Genomic DNA, 24,646 nt, shown 5'->3' on the forward strand with positions numbered 1-24,646 from the left:
AGAAGCATCTTTGAGGGGCAAGGACATGGATGAGAAAGATTGACATAGCCATCCTTGGGTGGTGGCAAGCTAATGTGGGAATATAGTAGGTGGTTGGGACAGTTTTCCTGGATAGGGGTACTCTTGAGGTTATGATTAGGAATGGCAATGATTGAACCAGTCTCCTTAGAATGGGGCCAAGAGGGCTCCTCCAACCTAGCCAAGAGAGACCCAAAGATGAATGGAAGCCTAGATGTGCTTCATTGCCAAATGATCAAAGTAGTGGGCCATTTGGGGAAGGGCTAGTTCATCAACCCTCCAAGCATCTCGAATCAGGATGCCTAAGATGGCACCTTTGGCTCTGGGAGGGCCGGCCCTATCTGCCACTTGGATCATCAAAGTTGCTCTTCATCCTAAGGAGGATTGGGCATAGCTTCTCTTGAGAAATATGAATTGCATCAGACCTTATAGAGCACCCAATTGGAAAAAGTATCCCTTTGTTTCTACTCTTTCTAACCCTGAACCTTGTAAACCTAAGGGGAGTCCCTTGTGGAAGTCCATTTGGGGAGCTTTTGAAGAGATAAAAGCCTACATTCTCTTCATTGGCAAAGGTAACTTCATGTTGCTTGATTCTATCTGGGTTTCCTCCATTTTTAGATTTGCTACTTTGACAAATGAGCAATTTACAGTTGTAGCTAAGTTGTTCAAGAAAGGGCTTCAAACTTGGGGCCAGCTATGGAGTAGAGAACATATCAGATGGAAAACTTGGCTTGAAATTAGAAGAAAGTTTTCTCTATCTAACTAATAGCAACAGAGGAGATGTCAATCACCCCTAACCCCCCCTCCTCTTTGGGTTTAATACAATACTCCCATCTAACCTTAGAAATCTTAGTGGACCCCCCCCCCCTAAGAAAGATCTACATGATCTGATAAATCTATCCAAGGCAGTCTTGGATGGAGACCAACAAGATAGATAGAAAATGATAATAGTATAGAGATAGTGATTGAGAACCATTTTCCTTCCGGCCAGATTTTCTTGGAAGCTTCTCCATTTGTCTAGTTTGTTATGGAATCTGTCCAACACCCAGTCCCACCTCTGCTTCATTGTGACATCAAATCCCATTGGTATCCAAGAGTCTAAATACTATACCTTTTTGTAACTTCGTGCATCCTAGCTGTTGAAAGACCCCTTGATCTTCCCCACTGAGTGTGGCATACCCTGTTTTAGAGTGGTTAATAGATGAGCCTGATTGACAGAACATCTCTCAGTCCATTACACAAAAGACATCTTGATCAATGTTTCTAGGAGTTAAAGTGGTGTCATCAGCAAACTATTGGCATAGCAATTGTTTACCATTACTGAGTTCAATCCATTTAAGATCTCCCTCCTAAATCTGACTTCTAAGGAGCCATCCTAGAAACTTCAGTCAATCTATAGGGTGCATTCCATCTAAGCTTAAAATTGGTTTTAATAGGCCCTATTTTTGCCATGTTCAACAACACAAGCATCCTTTTATCCAAATGCTTCGGTTTAATATGATGATCATGCCATGCTTTCTTGCGTCGTTGAATGACCTGCTGTTACCAGCCTGCTCGGAGACACAATTCATCTAGGTGGGCTAGCTGATGCAATCGCCCCTTGATTGCATTCGGTTCACCAAGATGGTATTCGGTTGCAATACGAAGACTTGGTACCCCAAACTCGAGAGGAACAACTGCTTCGAGCCCAAAAGCCATACAAAATGGTGTTAAATTAGTAGTGACCTTGTATGTAGTACAGTAAGCCTATAATGCAACATGTAACTTAGTATCCCAATCACATTTGTTAGACTGCATAGTCTTAGTGAGAATGAGTTTGACAGTTTTAGTAGTCGATTTAGAACAACCATTGTCTCGAGCATAGTATGTGGTTGACATAGTGTGCATGACTTATGTTCAAAAAGAAACCATGTTGTACTTCAAGCAGAATTGTCTTGAAGAGTTTTAGCTTCAACCCACTTAGTAGCATAATTAGTGGCAATGACAAGATATTTGTTACTTGTATGTCGAGATGACTTAAAAGGACCAATAAAATGAAGTCCCCACCTCTAAAAACCTTCCCATGATCGAATAGGCTACAACGGCATATGTTGATTCGGCAACAACAGGCTAGTTCGCTGACAACATCACATTGTTGGCATATCTTGCTTGCATCTGCAAAATAATGTTTCTCACCACAACCCGGCTTGCAATACTTTGCGGGTTGTAATTTCACCTTTGGAAATGCCCACCATAAGGTCCCAAGTGAGCTTCACGTAATACAATAGCTCATTCATGACGAACCCATCAGCATACCACTCCATCTGCATAGTGTCGATATAGTTGTCCACCAATCAGTGTGTATTTCCAAGCCTTCAGGGCTAATTACCTGTGTTTATCATGGGGCATGTGTTCAAGAAAGATTCCCTTAGATAAATAGTCTACCAATTTAGCATACTCTGTCTTAAGAAAATCAATTGCAAACAGATCTGCATCAAGCAACTCAACAACCACTCCAGAAATTTCTTCAGGTGTGGGTAATTAAGATAAACAATTGGCACCGACATGAGTTTTACTAGGTTTATGAATAATTTTAAAGTTGAACTCATGTAGTAAGAGCATCCAACAAAAATCATGCCAAGAGCCTCTCGCTTGGTAGTACTGTAATTGGATTTAGTGGGCGTGAGCAATGTGCACGCATAATAGACTGGATAATCAAGCCTGCCATGAGCTAGTATAATACCTAAAGCATAGCCTAAAGCATCCACATGTACATGAAAAATAATATCCCATCTTGGTTGTTTGAGTATGGGAGTAGTAATAGCTTGGTTTTTAAGTTCATGAAAAACCTTTGACAGTTCATCTATCCACTCAAATTTGGTATCCTTCTTTGTCAGCTCAGATAAAGGAGCTGCAATTTTGGCAAAATCTTTTACAAATCTTCTATAGAAACTTATGAAGCCCACAATAGATCTTAGCTGTGTCAAGTTAGCGGGATCCAGCATTGCTTGAATAGCACAAATTTTACCTAGCTCAGTACACATGCCTTCCTTGGAAATTACATGCCCGAGTGATACACAAACTCAAACACAAAAGATAGACTTGGCCAGGTTAAGAGATATACTTGCCTGATGACATCGTTGAAAAACTTTCTCCAAAAGACCCAAATGATTGTCCTCTGAAGAGCAAACACAAAAATCAACCAAGTATATAGCAATGAATTATGTCAGGTAGTCACGAAAAGTTTCTACCATGAATTTCTGAAATGTTGAATGGGCATTCGCAAACCAAAAGACATCACCCAAGTAACATAGCTCCCCACTCAGTGATGAATGCAGTCTTAGACTGGTCTTCAAGTGCCACAAGTAATCTGGTTGTACCCACTATAACCATCCATGAATGAGTACATCTCATGTCCTGCAGCCTGATTAAGAATTCCATCTATAAATGGTATTGGAAATGGGTCTGGTACCGTTTGGGCATTTAATTTTCTGTAATCCACACAAAAACGAAGCTTCCATCCTTATTAGGTACTACGACAATTGGAAACAACCAATCACTTACGATCAATTACAAAATAAATCCTGCCTAAATAAGTTGATCCAGCTCTGCCTTGTGACCTAGTTAGGATTCATGCGATACATTTGCTGGCGAATGGGTTTAGCATCTGGAACAAGTGGAAATCTGTGTTTACAAATCTAGGTGAAACTCCTTGGAGATCAATATAAGTCCAGGAAAAGACATCTTTATAAGTCACAAACAATTTTTTTATAAGATTGAGCTGATCCAGGGTTAAGTTAGCACTGAAAACGACCATGTGAGGATTGTCTTTTGTATCGTGGTTGAGTTTCTACATTGATTTAGGAATCAATTGGTTAGTACCTATTTGAGTAATGGCAATGGGTGTTTCGATGATTTCCCTTTCATCCACATTATCTTCCATGAAATGACTCGAATACATATCCTTCTGTATTGCTATCTGTTCAGCCTTCATTTTAGATTTTATATCAGCTGCTGCCACTTGATATATGCCAAGTTCATCTACTGAAATGATTTGCAATTCCATGAGCCAAAACTCAACATCTTGGGGAAATTGATCAGTACCTTCTAATTATTTAGGATGATAGCTATTTGGTATTTTTTGAGGATTAGTGGGAACACAAACATCCTTCCCTTCCAGCTTAATAATCATTTCCTCAAATCCCCAATCATGCAATACCTTGGCACTTTTTAGCCATGGACGTCCTAACAAAATTAGATAGGCTTGTTGCTCCATGGCAATCACAATGAGACTAATGGTATAATAAATACCTCTTATAGAAATAACCACATCTTGTAACATACCCTTGGGATCCACTGGTCTTTGGTCAGCCATTCGAAACAGAGGGGGCTTATAGTGTTTAAAGTTTAATCGAGTCGTGAGTTCTTCAGAAACAATATTCACTCTTGATCCACCGTCTACTATTACATCTGGAATGGTTTGGTTTTTCACCTTAACTGTGACAATAGGAACATCTTCATCTACCACAAGTGTGTCAATGATAGGCATAGTGACCAAAGCATCCACATCCTTTCATTTATTCTCAGATTCTGTTCTATGAAAAACTCTCAAAATAATGGGGCGTCACATCAACTCAACAAAAGTCAATGTTACCTTCATATTTCTAAAGGTTTCCCATGCTCGGGCTAGCTTTGCGCTAGTAACTGCAGCTTTTTCCATCTTCTCTACTTGCTCCTGAGATTTTGAAGATTCACTTACTTCCATGATAGTCATTGGTTGCTCAGGTGACAACTCAATTGCTAGAGCTTTACCCTTCAATTCACGAGAAATTTTAGTTACAGTGTCTTTTTGCGACTTCCAATCCACATCAACAGGAATTGTTTCATCTTTGAAAGAAGCTGCGGGTCCCTTTGACCGAGTAACTACCTGAGCATCCACTGTGTCAAGCATATCTACTTTGACAGCCCTACATGCAAGATCTACTTCTCCCCTTTCCCATGTTATTCTTCAAAAATTTAACATGCTCATCTCATATGGAGCAATCATTCCTGTAATGATTTTCTCCACAACAATAGCATTTAACCTTTTAAGGATAAATCTTTTCTTTTCCATCTTTCCCTTAACCTTTGTTATTAGGTCGAGGTGGCTTTCCATGAGTATTTTTTGCATCAATGGTCACTTGATGTGCAACTACTATGCGATTCTTACCATTGAACCAACATTCACAGTCATCATGCCCATATTTCGCACAAGTGTTGCAGTAGTTTGTTTTACATTGATCTTCCGTGTGACCATTTTTGAAACATTTACACCACCATTTCTCACTAGGAAACAACTTTCCTTGAATGCCCAATTCTTTCAAAACTTTCTTTATGCCTTTCATGACAACATCTTCATTATCATTGTCAACATCCTTTCTATCAGTATTTCATGATTGACAGCATCTTCATTATCAATGTCAACATCCTTTCAATCAGTATTTTTTTTCTTTGATTTACCCTTGAGACCCTCACTCTTCTTGAGGGCAATTGCTCGATCAAGCAATTCTTGATAAATTCGAGTTGGATTTACAATTTTTGGCTTCCTCAAGTCAATCTGAGTACATCCAGTGATCAAGCATGCTTGCATAGAGGTATAGTCTACAATTGATTGATGAGAGCTCGCATTCGTAACACGAACTCTTGAAGAGATTCTCCCTTATTTTGTTTTAATTCGCTTAATGGAGTTCAAACATCTTCCTCATTGATCTCTTATCGGAACCTTTGTAAGAAGGCTTAAGATATAGCATCCCAATCAGCGAAGTATCCAATGAGAAATTGATTAAACCACCTTTGTGCACCCTTAATAAAAGTACAAGGGAAATAATCCATGTACAGTGCATCTGTAGTAGCACCAATAATATGACAGACTTGTAAAAAGATCTGTAAATGGCTGTACGGGTCTTCATCATCCATACCCTTGTAATTTTGAAACTTCACCTTGATGTTTAGCCTTTTCGTTTATTCTGTAAGTTCTGCTACTCAGTCTGCTCTGTACCCTAGGTAAGCAAATCGACCACTTGCTAGCATAAAGTAAGGGGCTTAGCACATGGGAAGAAATAGGATGGGAATGGAAAAAGGTGGTCCCATGCATATTTCTATCCTATTCCCATCCCACCATGTGCTAACAAAAAAAGAACTAGGGATGGGTTTAAGAGGAAGAGGACACATGGCATCATTTCATGTGTTTAAGAGGTGGGGACCTTGTGGGGACAAGGACACATGTCATCCTTCCATGTTTTTGAATCCCTAAAAAAGGGGAACCCATTCTGGCTGCTAGGGTCTAGAGGCCATGGTCCAGGATGGGAGAAAAAGTGGCTACTCCCATTCTAAATCCATCCTAGACCACGGTGTAGGATGGGAGTAATGATGACAAAAATATTCCCATCCTACACCCATGCTAGCCGCATCCATGTGCTAAGGCCCTAAGTATCAACTTTGCAGCTGGAATGTATATAGCGATCACCATCTCGATGCACTACATGAGGACACCATCCGCGAGGAAGTTCAATAAGTACATCCTCAAATGTATCATGTAGGTTGTCCTCATCCCGAGTCCCCATCTGCTCGTTTCGCAGAGGAACTCGACTGAACTGCCTCAACTGAGACAATGTTTCATTTAATTAATTTTCATTATGTTGGCTTGCAAAAGACATCGCCATCTGCTCCAATTCCAAGCTCTCAGTAAGATAAGAACTCCTCGGCCACTTGATGTGACGACCCTTCAGCAGCTTGTCTTCTAGAGCGTCTCAGTCTATTCCCAGCAATTCTTCCTTCTGACTCTATCTACATAGTAGTCAACCCCCAGCCCTGGGGTAGCGAGGTCGAGTCTCTCATCTTGCGCAAGTCGCTCCTGTTGGGCAATAGAATGCTCTGCCAGTCTCCTTTAGGAATCCCATCTCAAGTTCTGAAACTGCTCCAGCTCGCATGGCAAGATGCAAATGGTTTAGATGATCTTCCTGTCTAGCTGTGTACCGTTGTCTTCTTTCCGAGCATGCATCAGACATTAAATTAACCGGATTGTTGCCTAAATACTCTCGGATGCCCACTTGCCAAACCTCAAACACATCCGCAAGCTATTCTAGTCATCGGTAGTCACTCGGAGAAATTTCTTCTAATATGTTGCAATGCCGACTAACTGCCTTAGTTTGTTACTTGACAACATGAATCTCCCAATGACTATGCATAGAATTACTAAGCTCATTCCACTCAATACCCACAACTCACATCCACTCAACGCTATTGACTTCTACTCTTCATATCCCTCCCTAGCAAGATCGCCAAATGTTGACACTCTGGTTTACTTAGGGTTGATTGCGACAACAAGGGTTCTAATAGAGGTTGCAAGGTGCCAAGGTTCTAAGTAAAAAGTGCTCCGGTGCACGAGTGGATGGTGTTAACACAAAGATTCCCCCTCTTGTAGTCCTTAAGTTGTTGTGCAAGGTCCACAAACAAACTCGATGCCAATAGAACACAGGGAGCTGGGGTCATTGAAGTTGGGGCAATCGTATGATGACGGGGTGGAACGGCTTACATGAAAACACTACTGTTGCACACAAAGAGAGAGACACTTTCATTAATCATAAACCATTTACAAGAATTGGCTTGAACCCTCTCAGTTCAATCGACTAAGGACATTCCATTCATATGGACAAACTCGACTAAGGACGTACTCTCACCTTAACGATGGTCTGACCTAAATAGGAGTATCCAATCTACTCTCGAGGGTCTGCTTACCTTCCTTCTAGCCCCTCTTTGTTAACTGCATGTCCCCGATTGACAGCACTCTGGGCTCTTTCACGTCTCGCTCTCCTCTCTACTATCTCAACCTCTCCACTATTTCAATTGCTACTCCCTAAACCGCCTTTTAACTTTGCAAGTGCGATCATTGCTCAAGCCTTAGTAATTAAACTAGTCTTAGAAGTGAAATTACATATTTTTTAATTGTTGTTCATTAATTTTCCAATTGGCTAGCTTTTCTTAGTAGTTAGCATCATCCTTTTTTTGTCATTCACTCTTCCTTCTTTCTCTCCTCCTAGTTGGGCAAGCCCGTTGAGTATGATTCACCTTGTTTAGACTCAATCATATTCACCTTGTTTAGACTCAAGTGTAACAAAAGCAATTTAAGATTTACAAAAGATAAAAGACTAACAGAGAGGTGTAAGGGACCATTCAAGATATTGAAGAAATTTAGGAACCTCAAATTAGAGCTTATTTTGTGCATCAAATAAAAGTTTGCATTTCATGTGACCTTGCTGAAAAAGTATGTGTTTAACTTTGTACATAACATGCATTAAAAGTTGAGTCGATAATCTAAGAGTGTTTCCACAATCTATTCTTTTCAAGTAGGTGAAAACATCTTGAAAACAAGTTGATACATGAAGTCCTCATCAAGTGGTATGTCTATCCATAGATGATGCAACATAAGAGGACATGGGAAGTCTAAAAAACTACGTGCACAAAGTCCTAGACCTTTGCTATAGCCACGAAGTAAATTAAAGAGGAAGGGGATGTGAAGCCTCATGTTAAACCACATTCTTTCAATGCTTAAGTGTTTTTATTATTAAAATTATGTTATCTAAGAAGCAATTGCATTTAGGGTGGAAAGTTGCAAAAAGAAAAAGGAAAAGTAGTCCAATAATTACCAACAGATTAATTATTTTTTTGAATTTCAAAAAATAAAGATTCTAGTATAGTGAAAGTATCAAACAATGCCCTCCAATCTAAAACTAATTAGATAAGTTCTTTGAGTATTATTGTAAAAGTTAGCAAGGATCTTTATATACAATATATTGTTGGAAAGATGAAGTAATGATTTATAGTTGATGGACAAGTGCACTTTGACTTGAACCATATGTACTTTATTACCAATCTGAATTTCAAGACGGATTTTCACCTATGAGGCAACCGAAGGGGGCCAAGAATAGGTTTTGTACATGTCATGTAAGAGGGACAAATACCAAAGGTCCAAGGTACAAATTTTGAATTGTCTTTTGAGTGTTTGTTCTAATCATACTTTTCAAGATGAAAGATTGGCTTTCAATGTATGCAATTGTAGTTGTGACTAATCAAAGAAACAATTCTCAAGATCATTCCTACTTTTGAGATCTAGATTTTGAGATTTATAAGAGGATGGTTTGAAGTTGTTTCAAGCTCAATTTCCAAAAGATTTTAAGAGCACTTAAGGACAGAGATTACAACCCCAACTATGAATGAGAATGAGATACTTGGCAAGAGCTGACCAGAACAATAGGGGTGTATGCTCACAAGCCTTTCAAAGATAGAGAATGATGTTACTTTTTACTCCCTCTATGGACGCAAATTTTTCATTTCTTTTCTAAAATCTATTGTTGGACAATAGTTTGATCATCTACTTAACAAATTCAGGTGCATGTTTGAGACAAAATCAAGTGCTATGCCACTCTTGGGTTTAGATACCATCCACTCTTGACTCTAATGGCCATGTATGGGTACTCAAATTGTAGAGAAGGGTACACTAGCCTCATAATTTTGATAAGTCTATTCTCACCTTCCAACGAGACTGTTTCATAACAATCACCTGTAAACTGCATTTCATTTTAGTATAAAGGGTAAGGATTATATCATATATAGAGTCAAGAATCTTCCATATTCAAAGGAATTTATTCTCAAAAAGCTCAACTACTAAGGCTCGGGATTTTTCAGAATATGAAAGCATACTCATAGGCGTAACTACAAAGGCTTGTAATTTTACAGAATATAAAAGCATACTCACAGAGCGTAGCTCAAAACGCTTGTAATTTTTTAGAAAATACAAGCATGGGCATTTGTAATCCATCAAAAGAAATTTGGTGAGCCTTAAAGGCTTGGAATGTAACCAAATTAGGTCATCTGTCTATGATCGATCAAGGAGTCAACAACTTCTGGATTTGGTCCAACATGTGAGCTTCCCCTACTCAATCAAGAATATGTATCTCACTACAAGTAATATTTCATCAAAAAAGAAAGTAAAACCTTCCTTGATTAATGATTCACTATAGCATTGGACCCTTTGATGATTTAGGTCAAAATCTAACCGTACTAAACATGTAAAAGAAAGTATAAAAAACCTGTTTTCAACTTATATGGGCCATATTTTTGGCTTTAATACTTCCATTCCTTTTAAGCTTCTGGCATGAAAAGTAGGATGGAAAACTTTGACCTGAAGTAAAAAGTCAATCCAATAAATCTTGTCTAGGCACACACTGTACAAAAAATTAAATTTCTTGAATGATCAGCTTGGTTAACCTAGTACGTACAATATTGATTTCTAGACCACAACGCTTTTACCAGACCAATTTCATACTTCATAAGCACAGTTAGGCTAGTACACATGTATCCTACATATACATTCTACTCATGTTAATAATTGATAAGCAGATCCCATAATGAGAATTGCAGCATACAGCAAAGATTCAGAATTTGACAGGGCTCCATCCATCAAGAGGCACATTTGAAATTGAGCTGAGAATAATAAAGGCCTAGAGAAATGTCATATGAATATCAGCAGTTCGAAGCTGCCCAAAACTTCAGAAACCTTGTGAAAGGGCATTTCAAAAAAACAAAGTTTGGCTGATTCATGTACATGCTGTAATTCACTCGGCTGCAACTCTCTCATGACAGAAGTTAAGGAGAAAAACTGCATATAAGCCATCCACAAGCAAAGCCTCATTCTGCAAGGCAAAGCACTCTTCACTACTAGATTGCATTAGCCTGGCAGACTTCTCCAAGGCAAATTGCTCTAATAGGGTACATCTGCGAACAATCTCAACAAGAAAAAAAAGATTCACAAAAACTCCTAGCACATTACTTATGCTTTGCAAGGGTGTGCTGGCTTAGAGCAGATTCTGATTGGAAAGCCCTGCAAAAAGAATGTGCATGCCAAATTAACAAGCCTCTCTCTCTCTCTCTATCTCTCTCTCTCTATATATATATTTACACCTTTGTAAGACTAGAATAAGTCCAACCATACAAATTTTAATTTTTTTGTTGTTCTAAAGATAAACACAGAAAATAAAAGAGAATTAAAGAGAAGAAAAAGAGGTAAACAAAAACTTTTATGAAAAACAAAAGGAAGACATACCTAGCAAGCAAAGCAACACTTATGTCGTCATCAGTGCCCAAGCATAAGCAGCTATACGGGGTTTCTAAAGAAACGCACTGCAGTCGAGTGTGCCCTTAATGCGAATTGGTGCATGATCTGCTTGACAAATACCCACAACACAGTGGGATGCCACTATAATGGGCATGGCCAAAGAGCAATTTGTCGACAACAAAATCCGAGTGCATCTTTTGTGCAAAAGGAGCAACCACAACAGTCATTCCAAAGAGGCGGGGGCTGCTGCGGTGGAGGTTGTGGTCAAAATCGACCGAAAACTTCCTAGTTTTGCTTGGGCGAAGGCCATTGGCAGGACGAATGCTTGGATGCTCAGGAATGAGATTGGCAACACAATGAACGGAGCGGCAAAAGATGTAAGGGAAAATGCCTAGCACTTCCATGGTGCACATTGTTGAGGATGACTCGTTGATGTGCCTGGAGATTAGTATAATCACCCATGCAGGTATAAAGCTACAGGGGTCGACCCTCAAGAAAGGTGACAAGCTGTTGGATTGGCCAATACATGCGCAAGGATGATGACAAGTCCACGAGTTGATGATGGAGGAGCCACCCTTGATGCAACTAGCGGAGTCCGCAAAGGCGCCCATTGGGGCACGCAAGGTGCAGTTCGTGGAGCCGATTGTCCAACCAAAGTTGGAGATAGCACAAGGCAAGTTCAAACTTCACTTACCGAGGAACGGCCAGAAGGCTATCAAAGCAGCTCCCTTGTTGGGGCTAACCAAGCCAAGAAACGGGCAAATTCTTTGCAAAGGGATTCGGGGTTGGAATGCATTCTAAGTAGATTACTCAACTTGGTTCCTAGGTTTCACTGGCAATTGTTGCACTCCCTCCACACGGAGTCGGAGCCATAAGGGGTGGATCTGTGCCAAGCTGATTCCTCTCTAGTACCGGCCATCCCTCTGACGGACGTAAGAATTTTGGTGAGAGTCAGTAAAAGCACAAGGGTGGACTTTGGCTCGACTTTCGCTCAAGTTTTGGTAGATGGAGGTTTGGGGGTCAATATAGTCACCTTGAAGACCTGCCAAGAAATGGGATGGATGTCATGGGAACCAGTGCCGTTCTTAGTCCGCATGGTTGATCAACACCGAGTTCCACCACTCAAAATCTTATGGCAAGTGGTCTTGGATGTGGCGAACATCTCCTTCGTGGTCTCATTCGTGGTACTCAATATGCAAGCCCCGACACCAGAGTATAGCATTCTCTTGGGAAGGCCTTGGTTGCGGCAAGCAAAGGTCAAGCAGAATTGGGAGTAAAATGTCATCTCTGTGTGGCGAGGCAAGAAGAAAGTGCGGGTCACAATGGGAGTGGCGGCACGTTTGGAAGATGCGGTACGACCTATGTTGGCCGAGACGACGAACATGGCGTACAGACTGGCGGATGATGAGAAGGAAGCCTTTCTCAAAGAAAATCCGGATTTGGTACCGATATTCACCATTTATGTGGAAATAGTGATTGATTAAGGGGGATGAGAATCTGGATTTGGTGCCGATATTCACCATTGATGTGGAAATAGTGATTGATTAAGGGGCCAAGGGGTCTTTGTAAGCTTCTTTGCTCGCTTGAGTAGGGCCACTTGCCAATACCTCCCTCTCCCTCCCTCCCTCCCTCCCTCCCTCTCTCTCTCTCTCTCTCTCTCTCTCTCTCTCATGTTAACACGAAATGAGGAAATGCATTGAGGCTGCAAATATTTGAGAGCTCACTTCCCCATCTCTCTCTCTCTCTCTCTCTCTCTCTCTCTCTCTCTCTCTCATGATAACACTCTCATGTTAACACGAAATGAGGAAATGCATTGAGGCTGCAGATATTTGAGAGCTCACTTCCCCATCTCTCTCTCTCTCTCTCTCTCGCTCTCTCTCTCTCCATCCACAGACCAAAACATCATGTTAATACGAAATGAGAAATCTCCACACCAAAACATCACGTTAATACGAAATGAGGAAATGCATACAATGGCAGTGAGGTTGCAGATTTTTGAAGGAAGAGTGTTAAGGTATGCAAGCCCAAGCTGCCAAAATGCAGCTAATGGAGGGGGTAATCAGTGAGCTACAGGCTCACCAATTTCTTGTCAACTTTCACCAGATCCGAGACATAATTGGACACTTCTTCAAGTGCCACTTCTGCTAAGCAAGGAACTCTCTTGCGAAAAGAGGCCCATCTATGCAAGTGCATAAGAATGAGAAAAACGAGCGGCTCCCCTGTTTGGGGACAAGCACTAGAATACTTTCAAGTGCAAGCCAATATTGATGCTTTCATCACAAATGATGCCCATCCCCCTAAACACACTAACAACATGTTAATACGAAGTGAGTAAATGCATGTAATGGCAATGCAGCTGCAATTTTTGGAAGGGAACATGTAAGGTATGCAAGCCCAAGCTGCCAAATGCAGCTAATGGAGGGGGCAATTGGTGAGCTACAGGATCGCTTTATCTCCAAAAGGAAGGATGAAGACATACATAGGGCTCAATGGGAATGCATACAAGCTCTGCTCGCATGGGCAGAAACAGTTTCGGGCAAAGGCATCATCATGAGATTCACATTAGTGAGAACATTAAGAGAGCAAACATAAGAGTGAATGTAGCAAACAATTGAGACCGGTCCACGCTAGACCATATCTTCACTGTTACATGTGCATGTATTTTATGGCAACAAATATCAGAGAGGATGAGTGGACCCATTCTGAGACTACAAGTCAACATGCTGTCATGCATGATTCAAAGAAAGAGATATACTATGCACGACATTTTACTATGAAGAGTTTTTAGTGAGACTACACACAAACGAGCCTCATTTTAGATCAACTATCTGCACAAAGTCAAGCAGCTTGGATGGACTAATGTAACCCAGAAATACTGCCAATGAACTGCGCTCTCAGCATTTATGAAGCTTGTAAAGAGGAGACAAGCAGTATTGGTATGCACAAACCTGTATACAGATGGTTTCATTCACAAGGCACGGAACATCGATCATTTACCGCAATATCAATTCTCACTTGATGCCTCCTTGTAAATGAGGTGAGGAGATTCATCAAATCATCCGAGACGATCTACAATAAGTATGGATTTGCAAGTCATCTAAGAGAAAACCATGGTTGTTGACTATAGCTACAGTAAGATCTTGATGCCTCCTTGTAAATGAGGTGAGGAGATTCATCAAATCACCCGAGACAATCTACAATAAGTATGGATTTGCAAGTCAGCTAAGAGAAAACCATGGTTGTTGACTATAGCTACAGTAAGATCTTGGAACTGGACAAAGGGGATATAGATATAGAAGTAGTAGTTGCAGAGTCCCTCTTTGAAGGCACTTATCTAATGGTGGAGAAGTTTGATGTGATGTGAGGTCTGTCACTATTGAGTCGTCTCTCGACATGGTAAGATACCTCCTGCTGGCTTGTGAGGTCTTTAAAGACAGTAGTATACTTTTTGTTCTCACACACGTGCAAGCTCTACATATACAAGCATACACGTATGCATATGTTTCACCTTTAGAGAAACCAAGGATACCACACTTACATATCTTTCTAGACAGACTACTCCGTAGTTCTATATCTATATCCTCATTTCATGTGTGATGTTCAGTTCCAAGGTCTTACTGTACCCTTGCACAAAGGTCACTTCTTTGTAAAGACTTGGCATTACAAGGATCTTACTGTACGCTTGATGGCTTTTAGTTAAATCAACTTTGGATGTATTTTTGCTTCAGATAGGCTTGTGAGGTCTTTTAAAGATGATTACATATTTTTCATTCTCACACGTGTACACGTGTACGAAATAAATATATATGCATGCACGTGTGCATATGTATCACCTTTAGACAAGCTAAGGATACTACTCTTACAGATCTTTCTAGACATACACATGCATATGGGTATTATACATATTTTACACGTGTGCATGTGTGCATACATGCAACCACAAGTGTTATGTGATATTTTATTCTATTTTTTAAGATGATAGCCTCGAATGGGCACACTAAAAGATGAAAAGATTCACTTCTATTCTCATATTTTTCCCTAGACCAAAATAATATGTAGGTCTAAGGAGACAAATGCAAGAAATTGTCCTAATTCAGAATTTTCAAAGTGATAGATTACATATATTCACTATTGAGACGATATTTAACTCTAAGCAATCAATTTGCTACACCAACACTTTGTACATGCTGGTACTTGCACTTAGAACCTTTGAATTGGTATACAAAGCAAGGAAGAACACAATACCATACTACACAAAAGGATCACAAAAGACATCAATCACAACAGTAATATAGAAAGACCCTCAACCTTGAGATCTTTAAGCACAAACCACATCAACTATTGACCTAGAACCTCCGTCTAGGCAGTAGTAGTACCAAGCAAGACTACCGTGACAGCTTTTGGAAAAACCTCTCATTTGCAGCCTATTACCTAACATCCTACATGGCATTGGTAAATAAACTCACTTTTTGCATGGCTGGCAAGTAAACTGACCAAGCTTCTGTCCAGAGGATGGTGTACCAGATTTTGAGCTCTGTGACAATGCACGATTCTTAGTGCAAAAGGCCACGTAGAAAATCCAATTTAAGTACTAGCAACGTTTAAAAAAATGGCTCAGCCTTCAGACATACATTTTCTTTAACAGCTGACTTCTTTGCAGAAGCATCTTTCTTTGCGCTTTGCTGTTGTTGCTTGGGGGTGGGAGCTGGTGTTGATGGAGTTTTGATATCCATCTTCCCCCCTAAACATAAACAGAGAATGCAGGAGTGACGATACAAGAAACACCCAATCCATATAGTTAGAAGGAGCAATGACCAGCTTTAATTCCGACATTTGAGGTTTTGAAATTGCAAATAAGCTGGAAGCACAATTAAACCACCACCACTACTCCAAGGAATAAACTAACCTGGTTTTAGAGCTCCAACTGGTGTTGAGAGCTTGGGCTTCTTCCCAGATCCAGTATTCTTAAGCCCATCAAGAACCCTCTTCTTTCCAGCAGCCTGCCAACAATGTACACTGAATTGTAATACTGCATTTGCAATACTATACACAGAACTGAGCAGGCAAAATACAACAAATGGCATTCAGGGTAAATGCAGTATATATATCTTGATTTAAAGACTTCTTGCCGACGTGGTCCACCTTACAAAACATCTTCCTGAACATACCTTTGGCTGCTCCTCTTCAGACTCATCCTCCTCAGAATCACCTTCGTCCTCAGACCCTAAATCATCCTCACTTGATCGCTCTAGCATTTCCTGAATTCAGTATATGCAGATTAATGCCCAGAACATGAGCACGTTCGATGAAACTTGCAAGATTACCTGAGCGACATTCAGAACCAATACTGGAAAGATAAAATCTCATTATTAAACAATCATTCCTGCCAGAAAGTACATGGACAGCGACGCGATACAAGTAAAGAAATCCAGGTTATCCCGATCAGGTCTCCATATTACTCACATCATCCTCCTCGTCATCGTCGTCGTCATCCTCATCGTCATCCTCATCATCATCCTCATCATCTTCGTCATCATCATCCTCATCATCTTCCTCATCCTCAACTTTTTTCTCTTTAACTTCAGGCTTTGCCTTTACAGGTTGAGGCTTTGACTCCACTGGTAGTGCTTCCACCTTCTGTGCGCTTACTTTGCCTACTGGTTTAGCTCCAGGGGTCTCAGACTTCACAGCAGGCTTCCCTGTCAAAGAAAAACACATTGTTATCAAAGTTGTAATCCTGGACAGCACAGGTAAAAGCAGAAAGGCATGACAGAGCCACGGGGCAAACCATTCTCTTTGGCTGATGTTTGTACAGGATGGGGGACCTCCTCATCTGATTCTGAACAGCAGATGACTAGGATCAGTAAAATGTAAAGACTGAATATCATAAAATTCTACTAAAGCATTGTGAAGCAATGTAGCTATACAAACAAAACAGTACTTCAGGATAATTATATTCCAGTTGATTTCGTGTATACCTGAAGGTTCTTCATCAGGAAACATTGTGCTGCACATCAACAAGTTAAGGACTTGCGAGGAACCCAGAAGCTCTAAAGCATTACAAACAGCTCAAAAAGTTTAAAAGGGCAAGAAGCAAGTCAGCAATCACCCAGGAATCCATTGGTACAGGACCCAGAGCAGTGGCCTAGAGAGATGACCATAGAAGGGCAGAGAGAGGAAATAGCAAGGAGTAAGGTTTCAGCATACCTATTCTTTGATAGGCAAAGTTTTCTAAACAGACACAGGCAGGACCAAGGCAACAAAGGAGGTAACCAAGGAAAAGCTTGCAAGGAAGCCAGTAAGGGCAAGTTTCCATGTACAATTAGCAAGGATATTCGTCATCTTTGACAGCATCTGTTTTGTAACCACAAAAGTACACACTAGAGGCAGTACTATTATGGAACAGAACAAATTCCTTGTCGAATATTAGGTCCAGTGGAGTCTGATCACACCTTCCCTGTGACAAAGTTCCAACAATCACTTCTGTCTTTCCAACTTTCACTTTCAAAACTACTCGGTCGTTTCCTTTCCCACTCTTATTCTCTCCAAGAGCAGCCTGCATAAGCCAAACACAAAATAGTAAATTCTATAGCCCTTGGAGTGGGAAGCACAGGTCTACTAGGAAAAAGTGTACCCAGTGAATTACAAAATTATCCTCTTTTGCAACAGGAACACACACATACAATTCAGTAGTCAAAAAAATGCTCACAAGAAACCAAAAAATATAAACTTAGTTAGAAATTAGAATAGAATGGGGCAAGTTTTTTCAAAGTGGAAAACAGTAAAGTACCCAATGCGCACATTCCCACCATGGACAGCCAAAAATCCTCTCACCCTCTAGAGTTCTGAACGTTTGGCCACTAAAAAAATACCCATACCTAGCCATTGACATGACTTTCTACTCATCCTACCGGCCAACATATTGCTAAATTACAACAACTCTGTTCTTAGAAAAAAGCAAGGATCTTCCACCCTAGAACTTTCTGATCTTAACCTTGATGGACTAAATTCATGTTAGACTTCATGCATTAACCTTGCTGGACAAGCTACATGCCTTTACAGATAGGCAGCTATATCATTCTACTTCATTGGAACAGCTACCTTGGACAGACACTACATGAAAGAGGCAATACAATGAATGACAAATAACAAGGCCCTGTGTATAGAAAAGACACTAGCATGTTTCCCAATAACGCACTTTCTCCAAAAAAAATGTCCTTTAATGATTTTGCATATGTGTGCATAGATAATGGATATTCTTCAATATGTCCTGCAAAGGTTTTGTATGTGTGTACATAATGGGTACAGTTCTTGCAACATCCATAACTCTCAATCTAGAGCTCTGATAGCACAACATGCATAGAAAAAAGCCATGACAAAAAAACAAGTAAATCTACATCTTGAAAATTCACATTAATCCATGTTAAGCTTTGCACATAGCTTAATAACTAGACTGAACTAAAGTATATAAACTACACTAACATCACCTAATGTCCACTAATGAAGAAAAATCCGCCTACCATGATCACAACGAAAAGGCAACAGGGAAGGAGGAAGGAGGGCAGGAGGGGAAGCAGGGGTATAGGAGGGAAATGGCAGAGGGGGGAGAATGGGAGAGGAGAGGAAATGGGAGGGGTGGGAATGCAGATTGGGATACAAGCTGAGTAGGAGGGAGCGAGAGCTGATGGCGAGGCGGGCAGGGGAGGGGAGAGGCAATGCCGAGGGAGAAGGGGGGCAGGCAGGGGGGGGGGTAACAGTAAGGAGGGGAGAGGGGAGGCAAAGGCAATGTCGAGGGGGGAGATGGCGAGGGGGGAGGCGCTGAGTTGGGGGGGGACATGATAAGGAGAGGGAGACAGCGCTGAGGACGGGAGAGTGAGGAGGGAGAGGAGGGGACAAATGGAATGGCGAGGGAGGAAGCGCTGAGTGGGAACGGGGGAAATTGGGAGGGTGAAGGAGAAAGAGGAGAAAAGAGGAGGGAGGCACCTGGGGGCAGACGGAGACAGGGAAGGGGACAAAAGGGGGGGGGGCAAGCAAGAAGGCGATGAGCAGGGGGGACGAGTGGTACGGGGAGGTGACGGCGAGAGGGGAGGAGCTGAGACAGCAGGAGCAGGCAGAGTGGGGAAGGAAGGCAGGGAGAAGAGGCAGTGGAGGGAGGATTAATTTATCTACTTAGTTAAAATGCCTATTTAACTTGTTGAAAACAAGCATGATCTCATGGGAGATCCTAACAAAGTAACAATCATGTACAAGTCTATCTGCTCAAGGTTTGACCCTTCCAAAACATAGAAGTACGTAAGAGAACTTTCAAGGATATGCACAGCCTACAGCCCAGTGTGGTTAGGTTGGCATTATAGGTACCTAAATATCACAGAACATTTCCCATCACCAAATAAAAGACTTAACTGGAAACTTTAAATCCCTGAATATGTTTGAAAGGAACAAGCATTTCTTAGTTTACCAAACCCATACATGGATTCTAAGACAGAAGTTGCTGAAGGATGTTTCCTACATTTACACACCCTATATCTGATGGGGACACGTTTGGCATCATAGCAATATTACAGCTCACTGCAATCTTTTAAATAACTTAATTAACAGATTACAAGCACATTTTGCAAAAGGCAGGTTGGACCTTCAAGTATGCCAAATCTCTAAACCTGCATACCAGATCTCTAATCTTGATTCTACACTAATCCTACGACATTTAGATGTTAAAATGATCTGCCTATACAGTTTTAACTTGGACTTTACAAAAGGAATGCTGGCACAGTTTCAAAAGCTTGCAACCTTGTTTAAAAAGCAAAAACGGTTCAGATTCTAATGCACATTTGGTTTTTCAGTAGTTGGAACTTCTAGAAAACGGTTTAATACAAAAACCTGAGATATGTGCACATAAGACTCTTCCCCAGGGTCACAAGACAAAGGCTTCCCACTTGGTACCTCTACACCTGCAACAACATAGTACCAGGAAAAGATCACGTATAAGACACCCACAATTCAGAGAACAGTCCCATGCCTGGAGCACAACCGAAATGGAGAAAACAGGGACATGTTTCCAAATTAAGAGAATGTAAAGTACTTAGCCTAGTGAATGATAAAACCTTAGAAAAAAGTATAATAACAATACAATGTTCCGAACGTCCAATAACTTCAAAATAAAATCAGAACTAAGGCACACAAAAGCAGAAATTGATCCAGCACTTCACGGCAGCATCCATTGACTACAAACTAGGAACAATCTGAAATTAAGAATAAGTTTAAAAATCATGCCTTCCACGCATTGTACAGTTCTTCCTATTTTAAATGTTAAACCGAGTTAAAATCAGTCCCAGTATCATTGACTCACTGCACAGACTCCAAGAAACGCCATTTAAATACCTACTCCTGGTACAGGAGACTAATCCATGTCTATTGCTGATGCAGAGATACACAAAATAGCTGATTGGGGGTTGTGACCTTGGTAAGATAATGGAGATGCTTTTTTCTATTTACTTTGCTTCAAAACTACTGAGTTTCTGTCGGCACTCCAGAGGTGAAGGGCAGACTCAGCCATGACGAAGGCTAGCACTAAAGGAGAAGGCTAATCAAAAGGTAGTCCAAATTCTCTTCAATCAAGCTACAACTGCTTGTGAAGTCTAAACGTTTTCATTTTAGTCTCTCCCCAATGAGCATCTAAATCTAAATCTAGCTGATAGGGCAACACACCATTTAAGATAGAAAAAATTATCACAATACCAGCAGGCCGCAACTTGGGAGGCGCCAGCTATAACCGATCAACTACACTTTTATAAATCCTAAGTTGCAACCAAACCAATTCATCCTCTTACAAGATCAAGAAGACTAACCTTATCGAGCAAATATTAAGAGTAACCAACAATTCAAATACAATATATAACTTAACTACTTGCGTGAGGTCTCTATAGTTATGCAACGTCATGCACACCTATTGCAATTTGATTCAATGAAGAGGACAACAAAGGATTGAGCCTTTTAAGGAATACTAGCCTTGGATGATGACGTTGGAAACTTTTAAGGATGAAAAAATCACAAAAAGAAACAATAGGAGAATAAACAGTTGAGCCTTTGAAGGAATTCTGGCCTTGGATCAAGTTTGAAACTTTTAAGGCTGAATAAAAAGTCACAAAAAGTCACAAAAAGAAACGTACTCAATAAACTACTCTTTCATCCCAACTAACACATAAAAAATGCAAGAGTGACAATATACGAGTAAGCCACTATTTATGAACTTATCAAGAGACGGAATGTACATACGTATTAATAAGGGCATATCCATTCACAACTTATTACGGCGTTGCACATTTTATTCTTAAACAACGCACATAGCTTAGCAACATTCAAAGCAAAACGCGGGGCGTCAAATACAAAGCATAATTGTCGGAAGTAAAGCAAAAAGCAGTATAGCTGATAAAAATATCCTTTTGACTCAGGTTTTTCACCCACATAAAAATGCTGAAGAGCAAACCTCCCGCAAGTCTGGAAGTTGAAACATATTGTCTTAAAACGGAACGAGAGAAAGGATACCACTATTAGCCACAGTTAATGCAACACCATACACATGCGACAGCTAGAAAGTTGTTCGCAATCTACGACAACACCATAGAGGCAGTTGACTAAAAGAACGAAGACCGCACCGGATACCTTCAAAGGTACAGCTACGTCTCCTGAAACAGAGTTAAGTTCATCGCTAGCTAAAAGCTATGTACGTAAAAGATTTCCACGAGTGGTAGAAATAACCGACTAATCGACGCGAAAACTGACTGCCAGCGCGTTCAAAGAGGGCGACTGCTCAATGCGAGTTACGACTACTACTACAAAGAGAGGGAGGAGGGAGAGCGACGATTGGGGGCAAGAGAGCAAACAGTGCAGAGAAGTAAATAGAGGACGAGAAGTACCCCAAAACTCCATAGCTGCGCCCGCGGAGAGCGAAGAGGAATGGAAGGACAGGAAACCCTAGAATGGTGGCGCTAGAGCAAAAATACGCCTCCAACACCAGGCAACTTGGACTCGCTGAGGGCTTAGCTTAAACCCCAGACATGAAAACCATATATCATATAAGATCTCTGTGAGGGTTTGCCGCCAAGGATTTTGCCCTCCCTTCAAGTTCACTTTACACATACCGTCCCCTTAGGGTCTTTAACAAGGTGAAAAACGTGGAAAAAGGGAAATTCTTTTGTTGGAGAATGACGTACTACTAGAGTTGCTAAACTGCAAGGCTTGCACTATGGTGCGCATACAACATCAAAAATTTGGGAGTTACATGCTACCTCGGTTCGTTATGTGAATGACTGTGGGATGGTGAGAAGTGAGGGAAGCCGTGTGTAAGCGTCTCGGAGATGTGAAGTTGAGGCGAAGGTCTCCCTCGATCATATTGGTGCATCGCTTGCTATGATCCATGACAAGATTGGAAGATGCTGTTGCCATTGGCGAAGAAGTTGCATTTAGTAGTGCATGTTCTTTGGGAGAAGAATGTAGGTGCTAGAGTGGTCTAACTAGTAGCAATATTTCGTTCCTAATATTGTTAATTGGTCTTTGATGTTGGTCTAAATGTGATCTAGCACTGACTGGTAAACTGTGGTTGATTATTTGGGCGCATGATGCTTGTCGAAGGGCGTTGTTGAGGATGTTCAATGTGTTCGTTGCTTTTAGCCAATGAATTCAAGTATGATGAGTGGAGTGTTGGTACCTATTGTTGTTAGAATGTGTTGTGGCTTTTCTACGAAGTGTCAGGTGTTTGCCTTGGGCAATTTGTAAGCTGCTATTATGTGTAGTTTGCTGTGTGTTTCATTTTAAAAAGTTGCGCTTATCACCTCAACATTGTTTTGTGCACTAGTACTATGTGTGATCAGTGTTTGTGTCTTCTTCTGCAAAATGAAGGCCCATATAGCAGGATAGCTCATCAAAGTTGTCTAAATTTGCACTACTTAACGGCCGTTATTTTGTTTCTTGGAGGTATAGGATGTCAGCAGCCATTATATTCATGTCCTGCAGAATGTCAAGTAGGTGTGCGTTCAGCAAAACTATACTAAGGGACTCAATGATAGTGTGGGTGTTGTTGTATATTGATAAGTTGTGTCTGTCTACATGCAAGTGAGTTCTTGCAAGACTTCGGTGTCAACCTTAATATGTTTCCTTCCTAGTCTGTTGAGTTAGAAAAGGTTTTTGATGGAGGAAATGCGAGAGAGGGCTATGTATGTTAGGCTGTGGGTTCGTATGTTCTGTGGGTCGAAAGTCACACTTGACATTGTGGGTCGAAAGTCACACTTGACATTGTTAATCCTTGTGATCTATGTATTGTTCTTGCATTGGCAGGTTGTCTTGGGAATTGCTTCATTGTTATTATATTTAGAGTGTTCTTGCCAACTAGGAATTCTTTTGTGATCTAGTATCCATCTTGGCAGGAATTCGTCGATGTACAAGTGTTGATTTTAATGCTAGCTTACTGGAACGTGCCATCACCACTCTAGATCTCAATTATCATTCCTTGTTTCAGCACTAGAGTCATGTGCAAGCCAACCGTTGCTTGAGGGTTTGTAGGGGCTTTAGCTTGTTTGCTACATGTCTTGCTTTTTTTTGTCAATTGCATGGAGAAGTCGAGGCAGGCTCTCGAAGACGTGCTAGTAGTGGTTCTCTTTCTATGCATTCGTGTAGAAGAGATGAGCACTATTGGTGTAAGGTGGCGTCCATCATAGGAAAGTGTCGTTTAGGTATTGTTAGTCATTGTTGTCATATTGTGCAGCTCTAATTTTGTTCAATGTTTCTATGAATTTTTTTCCCTTTTTTCGCATTATTGTTCTTAGTCCATAGCATCAAACCTTCTCTTCCTAATACGAGAGTTAGAATAGGCTAGTTGATGTCCTAGGCTTCTTGAATTTCCAATAATCTCTAATTGGGCTTTTGCCTGGCACAAAGCACCTCATAATATGGCATCTAATCCACCAAATGGCTTTGAATGATTGTGTTTCATTGATCGGAGTCTTGTATCGATCAAGTTCAGCATTCTTTGGCCAATTAGAGACGCTTCATCGAAGATGACTACTAAGATTGTCGAGGTTTTCGCCGGTGAGATTTTTGGTTGAATGAGTTGCGAGTGGTAGGTGTAGAGCCGAATGGATCGTTGTCCCACCTGCATCAAATGCGGCCCTGCCTATGTATGCCATCACCAATGCGCTTGGCAAGTCAATGTTGGAATGAATTGCTCGTGCATAGTTGTGGAGTAACCCTTGTACTATTGCTTGTGCAAGGTAAATGTTTTACCGATGCCAGCACCTCCATTGAGGAAAAGATGAGTCACTTCTATTGTGTTCGGTATCTTGCAAAGCATGATGTCATCGTGCAGGAGTTGTTGCTCTTGATTTAGTTTCTGGCTTGTGTCATGGTAATCTTTGTTTGGCATTAGTTTGTATGTTTTGTGAGAAGGATGCTTGTGAATTGGCTAGCTTCTGGGTTGTGTTATTTTTGCCCCGATGTCATAGCTAT

The 24,646-nt window shown here is 40.8% G+C and overlaps 1 protein-coding gene across 1 annotated transcript; it reads right to left on the minus strand.

The window, feature by feature from the left end:
• Window positions 1-10,262: 10,262 nt before the first annotated feature.
• Window positions 10,263-22,259, minus strand: LOC147885414 (histone deacetylase HDT2-like). Its single transcript, XM_087396761.1, has 11 exons — window positions 22,063-22,259; window positions 20,027-20,097; window positions 17,484-17,705; window positions 17,128-17,152; window positions 16,938-16,988; window positions 16,613-16,848; window positions 16,318-16,407; window positions 16,056-16,149; window positions 15,781-15,890; window positions 15,616-15,683; window positions 10,263-10,915 (listed from the first exon to the last, which is right to left on the minus strand). The coding sequence occupies exons 1-11, from the start codon at window positions 22,073-22,075 to the stop codon at window positions 10,861-10,863; spliced, it is 1,035 nt and encodes a 344-aa protein (XP_087252887.1). The 5' UTR covers window positions 22,076-22,259; the 3' UTR covers window positions 10,263-10,860.
• Between the last annotated feature and the right edge of the window lie 2,387 nt (window positions 22,260-24,646).

The sequence above is a fragment of the Dipteris shenzhenensis genome, chromosome 25 (genome assembly GCF_047967505.1).
Source record: "Dipteris shenzhenensis isolate YYH24624 ecotype China chromosome 25, Dip_SZ_1.0, whole genome shotgun sequence".
Taxonomy (NCBI): domain Eukaryota; kingdom Viridiplantae; phylum Streptophyta; class Polypodiopsida; order Gleicheniales; family Dipteridaceae; genus Dipteris; species Dipteris shenzhenensis.

Bases quoted from the DNA above. Each gene is read 5' to 3' on its own strand.
- LOC147885414 (XM_087396761.1), bottom strand. The intron at 17,153-17,483 runs TATCCTTGCTAA...ATGTGCAGCACA, and splicing joins ATGCTGTCAAAGATGACGAA to ATGTTTCCTGATGAAGAACC. The intron at 16,408-16,612 runs GTGAGTAATATG...TACTGAATTCAG, and splicing joins ACGATGACGAGGAGGATGAT to GAAATGCTAGAGCGATCAAG.